Source organism: Anomalospiza imberbis, chromosome 22 (assembly GCF_031753505.1).
Source record: "Anomalospiza imberbis isolate Cuckoo-Finch-1a 21T00152 chromosome 22, ASM3175350v1, whole genome shotgun sequence".
Lineage (NCBI taxonomy): Eukaryota > Metazoa > Chordata > Aves > Passeriformes > Viduidae > Anomalospiza > Anomalospiza imberbis.
The window spans coordinates 2654885-2673788 of NC_089702.1; the positions used below are offsets into that span (position 1 = coordinate 2654885).

The 18904-nt window shown below is 44.4% G+C and overlaps 2 protein-coding genes and 1 long non-coding RNA gene across 6 annotated transcripts; 1 reads left to right on the top strand and 2 right to left on the bottom strand.

The window, feature by feature from the left end:
- Window positions 1-646: 646 nt before the first annotated feature.
- On the bottom strand, window positions 647-6707 carry LOC137486659 (ras-related protein Rab-18-B-like). The gene is made up of 7 exons (XM_068212094.1): window positions 6518-6707; window positions 6391-6446; window positions 6163-6224; window positions 4390-4462; window positions 3324-3442; window positions 2358-2424; window positions 647-1532 (listed from the first exon to the last, which is right to left on the bottom strand). The coding sequence occupies exons 1-7, from the start codon at window positions 6598-6600 to the stop codon at window positions 1357-1359; spliced, it is 636 nt and encodes a 211-aa protein (XP_068068195.1). The 5' UTR covers window positions 6601-6707; the 3' UTR covers window positions 647-1356.
- LOC137486661 (uncharacterized) lies at window positions 2477-2799 on the bottom strand. Its single transcript, XR_011005771.1, has 2 exons — window positions 2709-2799; window positions 2477-2671 (listed from the first exon to the last, which is right to left on the bottom strand). It is a non-coding gene; the product is annotated as an uncharacterized lncRNA (long non-coding RNA).
- Window positions 6708-6730: 23 nt separating the features above from the next.
- DUSP3 (dual specificity phosphatase 3) lies at window positions 6731-18700 on the top strand. 4 transcript variants are annotated; one of them, XM_068212098.1, is made up of 4 exons: window positions 6785-6922; window positions 10242-10412; window positions 12524-12750; window positions 17465-18700. In XM_068212098.1, exons 2-4 carry the CDS (start codon window positions 10327-10329, stop codon window positions 17668-17670), a joined length of 519 nt encoding a protein of 172 aa, XP_068068199.1. In that variant the 5' UTR covers window positions 6785-6922; window positions 10242-10326; the 3' UTR covers window positions 17671-18700. The 4 variants fall into 4 exon arrangements, with proteins under 4 accessions (XP_068068196.1, XP_068068199.1, XP_068068200.1 ...); XM_068212095.1 differs by lacking the exon at window positions 10242-10412 and having other exon boundaries at window positions 6731-6922; XM_068212099.1 differs by lacking the exons at window positions 6785-6922; window positions 10242-10412 and adding an exon at window positions 7231-7296.
- Window positions 18701-18904: the final 204 nt, after the last annotated feature.

Genomic DNA, 18904 nt, shown 5'->3' on the forward strand with positions numbered 1-18904 from the left:
TGTGCAGTGGGCTGTCAGCCCTGCAACCATGTGCCAGCAGAGCCACCAAAATGGATTTGGCTTCTTAGAGAGGGAATTCATGACTGATGTACCTTGATCCTATGAAAAACCGAGGGAAATATTTTAAAAACTATTTCAATAACAGCATTTCAAACTAAGTCATTTTATGAAAATAATAAATGGCCAGATTGATCTCACCCTAGGTCTGTATTTCAGCTTACAAACAGATTTTTATAGTCTGCAAGACATAAACGTATTTAGAAGACTCAGATTTAAGTTAAAAAGCTAAGGGTCAGAATTTATTTAAAGTAAGGTTGCTATCATAACATCTTAAAATATTTTGATTGTTTAGCAGTAAATAAAGCTGTATGTTTTATGATCTAACACAGTGTAATAGTAGAAACATGCATTAACAGAAGCAAGGCACAAGTTAAATACAAGGTACACCTGAAATTTTCAGTTACTTTAATGTAAGTTAGCAAAATACAATATTGCCATTAAAAGTGTAAAAGATAAAAAGGTGACTTCTTAGTGGGATTGGTGACAGACTCACCCTAGTGCAAAGTCTCCCACAGGCAGCAATTTTCTGTGAAATTGAGTTCTATCAATTTCTGATAAAATTTTTATCAATTCTGATAAAACTTCCAATTTTGTCTGTGGTTACTGGAAGAGGACAAGGGTTTGCAGAGAACCTCAGTGACTGCAAAACCACAGCCATGGTGTGAGACAGCCCAAAATGATGAGTGCATCTCACCCCTGATCTTCAGTGCAAAGAGAACAGCACAGGGTCCCCTTCAGTGTCCTGCACTTTTCCTGACAAGTGTTAAAATACACATCCTCTTCATCACAGCCCTAAAATGAACCCGTAATTCAGCTTACTGTCTGGGGACATGTAGCAATTTTGACTTTTTAAAACCATTCAAAACCAGGAAACTATGTCCACTGATCAAACTCCTGCTGAGTAACTACATGAAGGTAACGTGGGTGCCTAAAAGCCTCCCATGGCATCCCAGGGGAGAGAAGCTTCTCAGTAATATTCCAGAATTGAATACCACCTTATTTATGCTGAGGCAGGAATTCCAGCAAAAGTCCATGTTGAAGGTCATATACTCAAAGCAGCACTATGATTTAATAGTGAAAAATCTGAGAGCTACCAAAAAAAAATACCTGCAGACAGCAGTTGTGCAAAAGATAAGGAGAAACTGTATTTTGTTAACGAATAAAAATGTATTTTGCTAATGAGTTTGTGTTTTGGATCTGCACAACTGATGGCACAGATTGGTGCTTGGAATCCCATCCCCACCCCTTTTTTCTTTCCAAGTCCCCTCCAGTCAGGCAGAACAGCCACCTGTGCATTTAAATAAGTGCACAGGAGGCACCACATAACCCTTTGTGCTGCTGTGCTGATGATTCCATGAGCTGGACTCCCTTCTTTGCTGGGCCCTTATCCCAAAGATCTGGAGTCTGCAGGATCTTTATGACCAGTTCCTCAAAGGCATGTTGCACTCCATCCTGTGTCTTGGCACTGGTCTCTGGAGGAAGGGGGAAGCAAATATTTTATCTTATTTGCAGGGAGTATATTCCACTTTGGAAAAATTTATTTTGGGACCAGAGAGAAGATGGGAGTTTTTTAATGAGTGATCATCCTCTCCATTCTCTCTTAAAGGTACACTTAAGTTGAATAGGATAAACAGAAATACATCCCAGACCGAAGTATCACATTTTTCCACCAAAAAGAAATCCACAGTTCCCCATTTTCTCCATAATGGAGAAAAAGAAATTGTTCTCAGGTTGTGACAGCAAATCTAGAAGATAATTATTCCATAATAAAGCTGAGAAACAAAGAATACAGAGGGGATTGCAGGTTGTCCCCTATGTATTTCAATTTCTCCTAGAAATCTTTTCAAGAAGCTTTTTCTTTAGAAACTGAGTTTGTTCCCCACCTTTATATCTTCACATTGTACATTTTATTGTTGCTCTAAGAATATTGTCTTTTATGTAGCTGCAACAGAAACTTGGAAATGAAAGATCAGCCATGGTCCTTGCAGACAGCAGTAAGGAGGAAAATTTCAGTCTTCTGGGCTCTGAATTTAAAAATCCTGCTAGTTTCAAGAGAATATAAAATTCATGCCTGTACAGTATATGCAGTAAATCTGTTTCAGAGAAAAATACTTCTGGTTGCAGTCAATGCAGAAGCTGAAACCGACATCCTTGCACACTAATTACAACAAAAGGAATTAATTAGGTATTTTTTTAAAAGTAATAATCCATCAACCTGAAATACAATTGTAAATTCATGCTTGACAATACCAAAATAAACATTTGAACGTGGAGGTTTTTGTCCCAGAGGTGCATACCTATAAAAAGCAGTGAGTGTTTCCTAGCAAGCTGGAGCCCTTCTTTTCTCTCTACTTCACGGTCAGGCTGCAGAGACAAATGGAAAACATGACTGAAATAAGCTACACTTGCCACTTTAAAAAAGTACCCAGAATAGCACCACTGAAATGACAACAAAACCACAAAAATGAGGTTTTGTTGAAAGGAAAAAATGTCTGTGATATGTATTAATCAACTGGATTTTCCCACTCTATAGCTCACTGCCAGGCTGGCTGTTAGGGGGTCAAACGGAACAGCAGCAACATCAAAGCACAGAATCACAGAATCTCCTGAGCTGGAAGGGACCCACCAGGATCATCCAAGTCCAACACAGCCCCAGAACCACACCATGTGCCAAACCAGCAGGAAATGAATGTGTTGCTGTGCTCTGAATCAAGCAGAAGCAGAAAGGCCCAGCAGTCAAGAATAAAAGGCCCATCAAAGGCTCTGAACCTGGGCACACTGCGCGGGGCAGAGGAGAACCCAGCTCAGCAGAGCCACACTCAAATTCCCTCACTGCAAGGCAGGAGCAGAGCACCTCACTGTGCAACAGGCATCTAAAAGTGTCAGAACAGCCCAGAAACAAGCAGCAAGCAGTGCACCTCACAGCCACACTCCACAGAGCTGAGCTCCTGTCCAACAGAGGCTGGTCAGAAAACAGCAGCTGTGCTGCAGGTAAGCTCAGTGTTAGGCAGCAGTTTTTGGGCAGACCCTTGCACCATCTTAATGGAACATCATCAGTTGCATCTCTCCAGGAAAGCTCCCATTAAATCTTTAACAATATCTGCTTCTAAAATGATAGAAGTGGAGCCTTCCCAACTGAGTAGCAGAGTGAATTACCTCCTGACACAACAGCTCTGTTACTTAGAGCACTCACCTCACATTTACACACTGTGATGAATAAATAATCCAGGGAACAATGGAAAAGGATGCATTCCCAAACTGACCTTATCAGTTTTATTGCCAACCAACATCTTCACAGTGCTGCTGGAGGAGGTGTACATTTCCAGCTCATTCAGCCAGCCTCCTACTCCTGTGAAAGTGTCTTTTCTTGTGACATCATACACTGAGAACAGAGGAAAAGGAGCTTAACAGCTGTAGAGTCCTGGACAATGTTTCCTTCATTGTGACAGAACTTAGTCCATCCACACTTCCTAACTACTGCCTGGAAAAAGCAAAAGGTACCAGGGAACTACAGAAAGGGGCATCAACCACACACTCCTCCCAGAGCTGGAACACACTGGGCTGTGCTCACCCAAAGTCACTTCAGGATTACAGAACACAAGCACCTCTGCAAGGGAAAAACAGATTTACCAACAGAAATATTCTACCTGTTGGTAGTGCTGAATTAGCCCACACAGAGTATTTTAAAATAGGTATTTTGTCATCTAATTTTATGTATAACTACATGCACACACCATTGCTAAAAACATGGACTGAGTTAAAAGCTGCTTTTAGGCACTGGTAACAATAACTGCATGTACATAAATCACTAAGCTTTAAAAATAATAGAAAGAATATTTTGTACAGCAAAGTTAAGGTTAACCTTCACAAATCCTGAAAGGAAGAACCCCTGTTTTCTAATTACTGTTGCCACAGAGAAAGGGCTTTGTCTGTGTACAAACCCCAAGTCTTCCCATAATCACAACAATCACATCAATAGTTTTGGGGGAAAAAAAAAAACATCGTGGGGAAAAGCACACAACACAACCCCTGATTAGCCTTATTACCAGAAAACCACCCATGTAATAACTACAAAGCTAATAATTCATCCGCTCAACAGCATGCAGCATGACATCTGTGTCATTTTAATTTAAAGTATTTTGAAGCAGCAGTATTTCCTGCCTGTGGTTTTGCATACTCAGTGTTTGAGCTAATGAGCAGCAATGTTGTAAAAACCATAATTATTCCTCTGATTATCTTGGATAACCTCCTTTTGCAAGGAAATGCACATTTAGGAGAAATAAAGACCAGAATTTCTGTAATCATGCTTTTCTTCCATTTATTTCATACCTAAAACAACCCCTTGAGCTCCTCGGTAGTAACTGGGAGTCACTGCTCTGAAACGCTCCTGTCCTGCTGTATCCTACAGAGGGAGGGGAAAAAACCCCAAACACACAACATCAAATACATTTAGAATAATTTTAAAAAAGGTATTTTAAATGAAACAAGATGAGCAAATTTAAAATTTAAAATTTTTAATCCTGAGCAGTAAGGATACATGAAATATTGATGTGAGAATGAGGAAAGCAGTCAGGAAACAGCAGCAGAAAATGGTTAAGGAGTGGGAGAAAAGCACGGAGAAGACCTGACTGGAAGTAAAAAGGACAAAAAGACACCTGTAACATGAGTGAGACAATAGGAAAGTAAAAGGGACTCCAGAGAAATACATAAAAGGCAAGCAGCCACACAGATGGGTGTAAAACCAGCTGAACTGAATGAGGTGAGGAATAACTGATATTCCAGTGAGAGACTCTGCAGGAAAGGAGACTGAGAGGTTCCAAACATCTCCCTCTGCTCCTTTACCACAAGACAAATCTGGCTAGAAAGAACTACTTCAAGACTGCTACGAACCTAAGGAGGCAAGAAATTTAAAATCAGTAGTTTCATTCAATTATTACTGCAGTATGTCTCACTTAAACTCATTAATAAGTAAGAAGTGAGGTACTAAGTACAATATGGAATTCAAAACAAATAATAAGGAGGCAACAAGTCAAACAAATATTATTTTTTTAAATTTATTTCCTTTTATGTACAGCTTACAATTGATGGATTAACAGCTATATTGTAATCTATTTATTCTTTGTTTAAAAAAAAAAGGAAACTAAAATTGGGACTGTACTTACCTAATTCAACCCATTGTTACTAAGGAGATTGTATTTTAGTCCCAATTACTTAATTAGTAATGGCATTTTCTTCCTCAAATACCTATGACCATACACATAAAATCTCTCCTTCCTAAGGCTCCTTCATTCCACTTAGAAGAATGTAATGTTTGTTTTATATTACAAATAATCCTGATCACACAAATCGGCTGCAATCTGATTTCAGTCTGCAGATGCTGAAAATTCAGCATCAGGAAGTTCAGGACAAATGCTCGAGGTTTCCCAGTTAATCTGAATCTAGCTTTAAATAGTTCAAGAACAAGTTTGTGGGGTTTTTTGGTGTGATTTTAACCAAAATAAAGCATCACATAGTGTTGTGATGCTACAGACAATCACCCAGCTCCTTACCCAGAGCATCACCTTTGTCTGCTTGACTCCATTTCTGTGCTCCTGGCTCCTGCAGGCACCTCTCTGCCGGCTGGGTTTGTCTTTGCCTGAGGTGGGATTAATCCAAACAATCTTTCCTGGATCACCTTTCATGTGTCCCACGGGGACTTCATCTCCGTGCACTGTGTGCAGGGGTCAGACTGGGCAGGACCAGCTCCACTGATGGAGCCTCTCTCACATGCTAACAGCTTCAGAAGCTTTTCGCTCCCCAGAGCCTTGGAGAAACTGCAGCAAAGAGCACTCAAAGCTCCACTGGAACGGAAGGAAGTCCCAAACCTTGGCTAAGGAAGCCTTTAGAAGCGTTTTTCTTTGTCTGCAGCTACTGCTGTACGATCACAACACTTTCTGCACGCATTGTAGCCTAAGGACAAAATCTCAAGGTGCAGAAGACTTTAGCAAAGAGAGAGGAGGAGCAGGAAGGAAGCGGGAGTGAAGAAACCACAAAAAGATGCTCTTGAAGCTTGTACATCTCTCAAAACCCAACATACCCCATTCTGTCTGGAACACGACCTACCCAGATGGCCAGCTGTACTGCACGGCCCTCCACCACCATTTTCTTCATTTTAATATCAACACCTACGAGTTAGAAGGGGAGGCTCGTCAGAAGGAACCGCCGAATGCCCGCCCTGGCAGCCCCCCGCATCCGCACGACCCCGGCTCCGGGCCCCAAAAAGAACAAGCCCAGCAAGAAGAAGCCCAGCAGGAGCAAGCCCAGCCCCGGGCGGGCGCACTCCGGGCTCACCGACGGTGGGAGTCAGGCGCGGATCAAAAGCACCGTCCATGAACCTCCGCAGGAGGCTGTGGGGAGAGAAAGGGCGGCCTCAGCCCGGGGCTGCGCTCGGGGGGCCCCGCGCGGGCCGCGGCAGCACCTGGACTTCCCCACGCCGCTGTCTCCGACCAGCAGCAGCTTCAGGGAGAGCCCTGAGCTCGGCGTGAGGCCTGCGGGCTCCATCCCGCAGCGTTCCGGGCCAGCGGCCGCCGCTGCTGCGCTCCCCGAGCGGCCGCCCGCTGCTCTCGGCCGTGCGGCCCCGGCAGCTGCCGCGGCCCCGCCTCTGAGGCGGCGGCCGGGCCCGGGCGGGGCGGGAGCGGGAGCGAGAGCGGGCCGGGCTGGAGCCGCAGCGCCGAGGGCTGCTGGCGGGCGGAGGCTCGGCCATGGGCGATTACCAGATCTCGGTGGAGGAGCTGAACGAGCTCCTGTCTAACGGGAGCGGCTGCTACAGCCTGCCCAGCGCGCACAGCAACGAGGTGGTGCCGCGCATCCACGTGGGGAACGCGTGAGTGCGCCGGAGCGGGGCCGGGCGGGGGCGCGGAGCGGGCCCGGCCCGGGCGGCTGCGGGGGCCGGAGGGGCCGGGCCGGGCCGGGTGCGGTGTCTGAGGGGCGGAGGGGCCGGGCCGGGTGCGGTGCCCGGCGGACAGCGGGGCAGGGCCGGGCCGGGCCGGGTGCGGTGCCCGGCGGACAGCGGGGCAGGGCCGGGTGCCGTGTCTGAGGGGCAGAGGGCCGGGCCGGGCCGGGCCGGGAGCGATGCCCGGCGGGCAGACGGCCGGGCCGGGCCGGGTGCGGTGTCCGGCGGACAGCGGGGCAGGGCCGGGCTGGGCCGGGTGCGATGCCCGGCGGGCAGAGGAGCCGGGCCGGGCCGGGCCGGGTGCGGTGTCCGGCGGACAGCGGGGCAGGGCCGGGCTGGGCCGGGTGCGGTGCCCGGCGGGCAGAGGGTCCGGGCCGGGCCGGGCCGGGTGCGGTGTCTGGGGGGCAGAGGGCCGGGCCGGGCCGGGTGCGGTGTCTGGGGGGCAGAGGGCCGGGCCGGGCCGGGCCGGGTGCGGTGTCTGGGGGGCAGAGGGCCGGGCCGGGCCGGGTGCGGTGTCTGGGGGGCAGAGGGCCGGGCCGGGCCGGGTGCGGTGTCTGGGGGGCAGAGGGCCGGGCCGGGCCGGGCCGGGTGCGGTGTCTGGGGGGCAGAGGGCCGGGCCGGGCCGGGCCGGGCCGGGTGCGGTGCCCGGCGGACAGAGGGCCGGGCCGGGCCGGGCCGTGAGGCGCAGGGCAGTCACCGAGCAGCTCCCGGTGCTTCGAGCCGGGGGCAGTCAGGCTGCAGGACGGGATCGGCTGGATCTCAGCGGGCCCTGCGGGGTTTATTTTTTACAGCACATCATGATTTCAGTTATCCGCTCCAGTTCTGTCCTAGCCGGCTGATTCTCCTTCCACTTTTTGGTCCGTCTGCCTGTGAAATTCGGGATTTTTTTTTTTTTTTAATACATGTATAATATACCGGCTCCCTGTTCTTACTTTAGGTTTGTACCTCCTACAGGTCAAGATCGTAGCTTGTCACTAACTTGCTCCTAAGGCAAAGCAAATTATGTTTGTTACTGCAGGTTGGTGCAGGAGATGCACGTGTAGAGATGGGACTGAAGTCACTCAGAAGCCAGTCTGGTGTGTGACAGCCACCATCTCCTTCACACTTACAGCACTTACCTGGAGAAGAGGAAGTCATAGCTTGCAAGCTGATTTGTGCATTAAATAATATAAAAATATCTTTGAAGGTAGTTAGGTACTGCAGAGTCGTTTGCATTGTTCAGTAATTTATTTAGAGAGTATGGATTTTAATATGTTCGCCTGCAAGCCTGTCTCAGAACAGATAATGCAGGTATAAGTTGAACAGTGGGAAATCTCTGCCTAGTAGAAATCTTGACCATTGAGAAAGACTTCTTATGTAATAAGTGACAAACAGAAATATCTGAAGCACCAGTGCAGTTTGTAGCACAGGAACAGTTCAGCTGGTAGTTGGATAAACAGAAAACATGCAGTTGTATTGTCAGTGTTTCTAAAAGAATGCTGAAAAATTGTGGAGAGCAGCTAAAACTAAGAAATAACTTTGTGGCTGAAAAAAACTATTTCACAATTGGAACAGATAATCTACTTAATTTGTCAAGACTTAAGAGGCAATAATATCTTTGAAGCATCCACAGAGAGTTAAGGTAATGCTGAGGTCTAGTTGGATAGATGGATTTGCATTAAGATTTGGTCACTGCATGGTGAACTTTGATATTCTCTAACTGGAAATAATATTAATTCTTAAGAGGATGTTTTGTATCAAGTGGAGTTGAGGTATATTCTGCATTGAAGCGGCATTTGCTATATTAGTCATTCTGGAAGAATATGAATTTCCAGCATAATTTTGAGCTTCATGTCCAGCTTTTTTACTCTTGCTGTGTGCAATATAGGGTCACATTTTGGATAACAAGCAGCAAAGATTTTATAACAATAAAAATTCACAGAGAAGCCAGAGTAGGGGGATTGGAATGCCAACATGTGATATGAAAGCAATAGAATTTGAACAGGAACTCACAGGAAAAAATTCAAACCTCTGAGTGAGATTCAGAAACTTCTGTTGGTTACATTTTAGAAGATTTTGCACAGCAGTGCTGCTGTCTCTCGTTAAGAGTTACTCATCTTTAGATAAAAATGACAACAAAGAGACATTGAGGCTGATGAGGTTAGATTGGGTCACAGTGTAGAATAACAGTTTATCTGTCAAGTGACTGGAAGTTGCAGGCAGAGCCAAAGTAACAGATCTTCCAGGCAATACACAAAAGTCAAAATTAATGAAAATGCAGAGATAAAATGATAAAATATTTTAAAAAATTATGGGTTTCCATATTACCATAGGCAATTCTGACCTCTCAAGAAGATTAGACAAAATTTGTGAAGGCAAGAGTAAAAATGTAATACCCCTAAAGCAAGAATTGTATAGGTGATAGACTAGCACAATTATGTCTTTTTCAAACAGTAAGAAAATAACAATTTGGGATGCACTGCAAGTGCACATCATTTTGTGTTTCTGTTTAAGTGGAGATGTGTTTCAGTGTAACATCTTAATCTGACCAGAAGGGTTGGACAGAATTAATTTTTGTCAGGGTTGCAGGTGACGTAAAAATGGGGACAAGAGGGAGCAGTCAGCACACTGGAGGGTGGGAGGCTTTTTATCCAGAGCACCCATTCTTGTGAAAAGCAGTGTTTTACCTGAAAATGGACAGGCTTAGATTTCTGAACTGCTGACTAAGGGAATTTGTTTGTGGGGGTTTTTCCCAGATGCCTGGAAACCTGTAACCTTGTCTCCAGAACTGTATTTGGTAAAAATGTTCTGGTTTTGAATGCCCAATCTTATTTTTTTTCTGCCTGCTTTAATGTATGTGGGTAACCCATGAAGCAATTCTTTGCTCTTAATGTGCTAGAAGTGCAGGTGTGTTGTAAGGAGTATGGAGGGCATTCTCCCAAAATTAATACTAAATTTAGTGACTCTAAGGGAAGTGTTGGTAAGGAAACAATTTTGCATGGACAGGACAGTGCAAATTAAAATGTGTTAATAGGCTGGCCTTTTTTGCCATTAAAAACTTGGTTTATTTGTTTATAATTCCATATGCCAATAGTTCACAGCCTCGTGTAGCCTAAATTGCTGATGAATGGTTCTCCAAAACCTGTTTTGTGGCTGGTAAAATAATTCATCTCTGTTCAAAAGAAACCCTTCTTACTGGTGGTTCTCACAGGATGAGGAACTCTAAATCTTCCATATTGAGAATGGACGAGATTCTGTGGTTTTTTTTCAGGAACCAGATGAAGCTGATGTTAGCATCTCTCTGCTATTTGAAGGAGCTAGCATTTCAACATCCAACATGATGCAGCTGGAATGAAATGTTAAGGATGAGAGAGATCCAAGGACTGTTTGGAAAGGGAGAAACAAATGGCATACAAATTCTCTCTTTTTCACCTCTAGCTGTGTAAGAAAATCATCTGTAAAATCTGCAAAAATCATTCACTGGGAATGAGTTTGCCTCCAGGGAAGCCAGTCTGTTGCCACATTCAACCATGATTTCAGGATGGGAGTTCCTGTTGATGCTGAACAGTCAGATACATGCTGATCTATATAATGTTAATTAAACCATATTCTCACCCTGCTAAGCATAGGAACTCACCGCTGAATTAACACTTTTTGGTTTGGCCTTGCTCTGTAGGATTTTTGTGTTGAAAGCAGAATTCTCCAGACACTGAAACTTCTCCCCTGGCACAGATGATGTCCTGCCAGATGGAAAATCTGTCAGCATTTGTTTGGGTAATGAAGTCTTACAAATATTTGGTTCATTGCCATAGTTGCTTGGCACAGACAGCAGAAAATGTAGAAGCTTCAGTCATGCATAAATCTTCATCTACTTTCACTAGAATTTAAGGGGTGTGCAGTCATCAGGAAGAAAGGAATTCTCAAGATGTTCATGGCCTTGAATTACATCAAAATTGTGAGTGAATGGACTCAGAGATTCATATAGATGTAAACTGACTAATTTGGGTGTTTAAGTTTTTAGATTACCTAAGTGTCCAGCCAAAAGCCCTGGCTGCATTGCCATCTCACAGAAACCTGTCCAAAGTGATACTGCACAAATGCTTATCTGGAGTTCAGCTTAACATTAAGACCTCTTGTATTTGCAAGTTATGAGTTGAACTGTAGGGAGATTTTAAAAAATATTTCTGTTTTCATATCCAGTTGGACACATACTGAAAGCTGATTTTTAAAACAATCTGTCTTTTCACAGAGTGTGCAGGAACTGAGTTATCCTTCAGCTCAAGCTTTCTGTCACATCCTGCTAATGTTGACCAGTGGGCCTTAGATTTTACTGGGAGACCCATGTGGTGTGATAAAACGTGGGTTTTTTTTTCTTCCCAGGAAGGTGAGGCAAATATTGCGACTGACATATGGAAATAATCAGACTCAGAATGAAAAGCAGTGGGATTGTGGCAAAAAGGAGTTCATGGTGTCCTGATATCACTTAATGATTAGCTCCTCTTACTGCAGATTGCATGCCAGGGCACAAGCAGAGACTGGTGCATGGTCAGCTGTGTTACTGAGCACATGGGTTCTTTGCCAGTGTGCATCCTGGAGCTTTTATCAAAGCTTATGGCATTATTACTGGATCTAATTAATTGTCATCATCAAGCCTGAAAGGCATGATTATTATCATCCAGCTCAATTATTCACTAATAGGGTAGGTCACTTTTAGCCACCTAAAGATGGAAGCTGGTGGTTTTGCTACAATTATTGGGAAAACTGAGGAGTTGGAAAGGACTTAGCTGACCTAAAAGTCCTGAATGCTTTCTTAAGCACTTTAGCATCTTAAACATCACTTAATCTGGATTCTTTCACATTCACATTTCATGATTTCAGCTAAGACACTGAAAATTGTAACACTTGTGATGGAAACACTGAGTCTCAAAGGCTGAATGATATCTCTGTGTTGCTGGCCTCTGCATAGCCTTGATCTTCCCAAGACTTTAGAGGTGTGGAATAGCACAGGGCATAGGACTACACCTCTGAGTAGCCCTTAGATGAGTCTTTTGAAGATTTAAGTAACATTTACTCAGTTACTTTCTTCTTGTGGCCTGATAAGAAGTCAGTGCTGTTTCACAGTGCTTAAAATTGCCCCCTAAAATGTCAGTTTGTCTGGGCTGCCTGCTAAAGTAGCAAGTACCGCTTGTCAAGTTCTGCAATAATTAATCTTAGAAGTTAATGTGTTATCATCTCCAGTATTTTCCTACTTTGGTCAGAATTTTATGTTCAGAAAGTTAGAATTTTATGCCATAGTAGGATGTAACAGATGCAGATTCACTTTCATGTGTGCATTCCTCAGTTGTCAGCCAAGGAAGCAGCATTCTCTCATGCACAAGTAGTGACCATGGCTCTGAATATTTTTGTGAATTTATAACCTGTAGCCAATTCACTTTTGGGCACAGCACATTGGCATCTATTAACAGAAAAATTCAAGGGTTTGGTTATCAATACCTAAATACTGAGACGATTCACCAAATTCTAATCATTTTCTTGACACTTTTTGTCATGCAGGTTCATAGCCAAGAACATTATGAGGCTGCAGCGCCTGGGGATAACCCATGTTCTGAATGCAGCAGAGGGGAAATCATTCATGCATGTGAACACTAATGCAGAGTTCTATGAAGGCACAGGCATCAGATACCATGGCATTAAAGCTAACGATACACAGGAATTCAACCTCAGCCGCTATTTTGAGGAGGCAGCTGATTTTATTGACAAAGCCCTTTCCCAGAAGGATGGTAAGGCAAACTGAAATACCTTTCTACCATGTTTTCTGTGCACTGCATATGTTTCTTAGAGGTTTGCTGTTTAAAATGCTTCTTTGCTCATATTATCCACAGAACAACCAAGTGAAAAACTCAGATAAAGGGCCTGAATCACAGGCACAAGAATGCACAATGAGATAGCCAAGTCTTGTGTTTATACTTGTAGGTCTCCAGTACATGGCAAAGGGAAGTCTGTCGCTGTAGGGGTGACTTTGAAATGGGAAACAGCTGCTGCATCTTATTATAGTTTCTTCTGGGAAGAGATGTTTCTACTTTTCCTTAGAAAGGTTAAGTCACGTCAAAAATATTCTTAAAAAAATAAGTTAATGGTCTAAAAGTTGTTTAAGGACATTAGAAATTACATTTTAAAGGCAGAAGTGATATAAGGAATAGAAGTACTAAAGAGTAGTCACATAACCCGTTACATGGGTTTTTTCCAAATGTACAGTGGGAATACAGACTGCCACCTTACATTCTTTATTACAAGAAGTCATTACATTATTTTACGTGTTGATTGCCTCTATTTCCTAGGATTGCAGGAAAGTTGAAGGTTATATTTGCAATGTTGTTTATTGCCACATTTCTCTGTAGTGTGTTTCCTCAGAGCAGAAATCCTAGGACACAGTGCAGTGGGACAGATGGTGTTTGTGTTGTCTAACTATTTCAACATTCCAGTTATTTCTGCACATGCTTAATTTCCTTCTTGCTTCGTGACTGAGCATTGAATCAGAGGAATGAGAACTCCCACAATTCTAGAAGTTCTTTCTCTGAAAGGGGTTCTGGAGCTGTGACGTAGGTTTTGGCAGATGGAAAGAAATTCTACATCCTCTTTGGTGGAGTATGAAAAATTCTAAAAATTAAATGCAACTCTTGCAGTTAGCATTGTGACTCACTGAAACAGGCTGCGAGGGGAGAGAAGAGTTTGCTGTGCCATGACTGTACCTGCTCAGTTTAATCTCAGTAGTTTCAGGGTCAGTAAATTCAGAGTCAATCTGGATTTGCAGTGGTTCATTTGCTGATTCTTTCAGCCTTAGCAGTTGTTTACCACACCCACCACTGGTGTTTTAACGTGGTAAACAGAGAGGAACTTTGGAGCTGGGTGATGTTGGAGTCAGTTTTAAGGTTACCTGGCTACTGCAAATGGTTACTTTTGTTTGACATAGGAGTGTAGAGTCAGGATAGTGAAGAGAAGAGGAATATAATAGTGTTCTCCTTCAGTTTCATTCTAGTGTGCAGTGCCTGAAGGTCTGGAAGGCAGGTCTGGTATCCCTCACAGAGAAAGGCTAGAAACCTTTTTGCTGCTGACCACTTGCTGAAAAGTCAATTCTCTTCCGTGTATATAATCAAGAATCTCCAAATTTTGCTAATTTATGACTACAGGCTCTTAAGAAATGTTGAGAATTAATTATTTTTGCTCTTTTACCATGATTTGCCTTGAGCTGAGAAGCTTTTGCTGTTTAAGGCAAATGTGGTAACAGGATTTCTGTTGGTGTGATTCAAAGCAAGTTGTAATTATGATAGGAGTGTGTGTGTATGGTTAAGCTTGTTTTCTTGTCTCAAAAAACAATTTACTCTGGAGAGTAGACTGGGACCACATGTCCCACTGCATTTGGGAAGGAGAAAATTTCTGGAAAAGCAGGTTAAAGAGAAAGAAGCTGAGAAACAATAAAATCAGATTTGATCTCTCAAAGGGAGCAGTGGCCTGCTTTTCTGGTTTTGGATACCTCACTGTAGGATTTCCCCATGTGGTGGGTTAACCTTGGCTGGACACCAGGTGCCCACCAAGCCATGCCACCACATCCCTGCCTCAGCTGGACAGGGGAGAAAAAGAAAACAAAAGGCTCATGGCTCAAGATAAGGGCAGGGAGATCACCTAGCAATTACCATCACGGGCGAAAGAGACTCAACATCAGGAAGTTAATTTCACTTAATGCCAATCAAATCAGAGTAGGGGAATGAGAAACAAAATCAAACCTTAAAAGACCTTTCCTCTACCCCTCCTTTCTTTCCACGTTCAGCTTCATTCCCTATTTCTCTGCCTCCTCATGCCAAGCAGCACAAGGGGACAAGGAATGGGGATTGCAGCCAGTTAATCACACGTTTTTGATGAACACACACCTTCCTCTTCATTCTCTTCCCCCGCTCCAGTCTCACCCACAGGAGACATCCAAGAACTTCTCCAATGTGAGGCCTTCCCAGAGGCTGCAGCTTTGCATTACCTGCTCCAGGCTGGATCCCTTTTTCCATGGGGCACAGTCCTCCAGGAGCAGTTTGCTTTAGTGCAGGACTTCCACAGGATCACAAATCCTGCCTGAAAACCTGTTCCAGCATGTGTTCCTCTAGCCATGGAGCCACAGGTCCTGCTCCAGTGCTGCCTTCCCATGGGTCGTGGCCTCCTCTGGGCATGTCCCCTGGCTCTGGCATGGGGTTCCCACGGGCTGCAGGGCGTGTCTGCTCTGCTCTGGACCTGCATGGATTGCAGGGGGACAGCCTGCCTCACCATGGTCCTCCCCACAGGCTGCAGGGGGATCTTCTCTCCAGCACCTGGAATTCCCTCTCCTTCTGCCTTCACCGACCTGGGTGTCTGCAGAGGTTTTTTCACATATTCTGACTCCTCTCATTCACCTGCTGTTGTGCAGCAGGTTTGTTTTTTTTCCCCGTGTTAAATATGTTACCCCAGAGGTGCTACCACTGTCACTGGATCCAGCTGGCTCTGGCTCTTCTGGACACAGGGGAAGCCTCTGGCATCTTCTCACAGAACACACCCCTGTGGCCCCCCCACCACCAAAATGTTGCCATGCAAACTCAGTACAACCCACCTAATTATGTAGAGTGAGTTCCCTAATCTGTCAGCTGGAAACATTTTATTGGTGCTGACAAACAGCATGGTTGGATATTTCTGCCTCTTGTCTCTGCAGAGGAGGCAGCTTCATCTACTTGAGTGTTGATGTGGCCTCATAAATAGCCAGAGAAGTGGCCAGGTGTGATGCAGCATGGAGTTAGTGCAGCAGTTGGCAGCAATGCAGCAGAAAGGCTGGATATCCTTGAAGAGATGCAGTACATGCCAAACAGCATATTTGTTATCAGTGTATTTTAAACTTCATTTATTTGTGCTCTTTGGTACTGGTCATCTTTAGGGGCAAAGCTTGTCAAACCCAACAAAGACTGGAGAAGTGCAGTGAATAGACATCGTTTGACTCTTGTGATACAGCAAAATCTGTTTCAGTGAGATTGTTTGACATGCAACCTATTTTTTTTTCTTTTGCATTACCCTTGCTCACAGACTGTGTAGCTACTACCAGTGTGAACACCTCTCTTCTAACTGCAGCATGTCTCCTGTAGCATTTCAGCTCTCAAGCTGTGGAAGGACTGTTATCAATACATTCCATATCCTAGCTATTTCCTGTAACAGCATGGGGTTCAGGTGGTGGTTGCTGCTACCTCTATCTTATTCCCCAGTAAGCATCTCCTGTGGAACAGCAGCTTGGGTAAGCATCCAGGCAAAGCAGTCAAGTCCACACACCACACTCACCATGGTTAGCTCAGCAAAGAGAGGCAGAAGGGCTTTTTGTACGATCAGTTCCAGTGAGGTTTATTTCACCACACTGAAGGAGAACCAGAGACAAAAGACAGCACGTGCTCTGCACAAGGTTAAGTAGGAGAGGGCATGGGGAGGCACAAAGGGCAGGGCAAAGGGGATTGGCTTTCAGGGAAGATGGGGCTGGCCACCAGGGTACCACAACCAACGAGGAAATAGGGAAAGGAGAAACCAGGAGAAGCTGGGACTTATGGGGAAAGGAACTGGGATTGATCAGTATTAAGCAAGAGTCCATTGGGAAGTTTTTTCTGTCTGCCCAGGTGGGAAGAAACTATGGTCTATCCCAGGCAATGCTCTGGGGATTTCCCTGAGGGGGAAGGATTCAGAGGATTCCACAACTCCCCTGTTTTTTCTTACTATGAAGACTTCTGCAGACACTTAACTAAACAGGAAAACATGAGTAAAACAATAAAAACAATGATTACAATCCAAAAAATTCCTTCAATAAAAGGTGAAAACTGTCTTGTCAACCCCCATTGCCCGAAAAGTTCATTGATCCAATCTGGGTTCTTTTCCACCTTTAAGTCCTTTATTTGTTCCCTCAGCTTCTGGATGCTTGCGTGGATAGATTCTGAGCGTGAGAAAAGCAATGATTACAATCCAAAAACAATGATTACAATCCAAAAAATTCCTTCAATAAAAGGTGAAAACCATCTTGTCAACCTCCATTGCCCGAAAAGTTCATTGATCCAATCTGGGTTCTTTTCCACCTTTAAGTCCTTTATTTGTTCCCTCAGCTTCTGGATGCTTGCGTGGATAGATTCTGAGCGTGAGAAAAGCAATGATTACAATCCAAAAACAATGATTACAATCCAAAAAATTCCTTCAATAAAAGGTGAAAACCATCTTGTCAACCTCCATTGCCCGAAAAGTTCATTGATCCAATCTGGGTTCTTTTCCACCTTTAAGTCCTTTATTTGTTCCCTCAGCTTCTGGATGCTTGCGTGGATAGATTCTGAGCATGAGGAAAGGTTGAGGCAGCACATCCCTTCAGAGTCTTGGCAGCCATACCCATGGGCAAGCAGCAAAAAGTCTGTTATTTCCTGTTGCTTTCAGACACCCCACTGAGCTGTGACTGTGTCCCTGCAGGCCAGGTGTTCGTGCACTGCCGGGAGGGCTACAGCCGCTCGCCCACGCTGGTCATCGCCTACCTGATGCTGCGGCGGAGCATGGACGTGCGCAGCGCGCTCTGCGCCGTGCGCCAGAAGCGCGAGATCGGCCCCAACGACGGCTTCCTCCGGCAGCTGTGCCAGCTCAACGAGCGCCTGCTGAAGGAGGGCAAGATCAAGCCCTAGAGCACGGCACCACAGCGGTTGTTTTTTCAGTTTCCCAAAGCTTTAGAGGATGGCTTAGGCGCTTCGGAGACGCAAATTTCAACCGCCGCGCTAAAGCGAGATGGAATTCCTGCTTGTCTAGTGAAAGAACCTTCTGGAACTCTGTGACTCTCTCGAGATGGGAAAAAATTGTGTCACTGTTTGGAGCTGTTGCCATAAAGAGATGTTTTTAGAGGGATAACTCCAGTGATAAGAGCCCCTGCAGACTCCATAGCATATGTGGCTTGCATTGACCTTGAATGTGATTCATTTAAGCTTTGTCTTTAGTCTCACCAGTTCCCAAAAGTCCCAACACATCTCTTCACTCACTCTTAATAGGAGCACTGTAATTTCTAAAGCTTCTTTTTCATGCACACAGGTGCCTAAAGTTTGAATGTAGGAGCTTCAAGGAATGGGAAGCATATATACAAATGCACAGATGCATTCACTTGGAAAATAAAGTGCATGCAGTGTTTTGTGTGGATTTATGCAATTCAGAGTGTGAGAGTAAAGCCATTCAGAGCCCATGCTTGATGCACCCTGTCTTTCCAAGTTTAGTTTTTTATCTCTTCTGTTACAATGGACATGAAATAGTCTGTTATTAAATACTCTTTTATTTTTATTTTGAAATCATACTAGAAAAAATATGTCAAGAGCAAATGCTGAGGGAAGAACTTGAACAAGGAAGAAATAATAGTAGTATTTAGATGTGCTTGTGGTGGATGTATAATTAAGTCCTAAGTATCCTAATATAATGCCTTTCAAAGCTTGTATGGAATTACAGTGTCTTTATCTCTTCTTTACTATCACTGTTCAGTGACAGAATGGAATCACCACACGTGCAGATTACTTCCAGCACAGGTGTGCTTACAAAGCAGTTTGCAGAAGATCACTCTTGACTTCTTGGATTGCTTGCATGGTATCGTTAAATAAAAATGAGCATTGTAATGTACCACACTGTATAGGAAATATTTACATTCTATTCAAATAAATGATGACTTGATTCTGTTTACTACAGATGAAATGAGTCATTGCAGTGCTGGGAGAGGGAGCTTTGTTTGCACTGTGCCTGACTTAGTGTGTAAATGTGTGCCTGTGAGTTACAGCACTGTATTCATGCAAATGATCTCCCACTGCAGACTGGAATTGTTGGTTAAACCATCACAAACCAGGGTGACTGTTCCATTCTCACCTGTGCTTTAATGTAGTTCTAGAA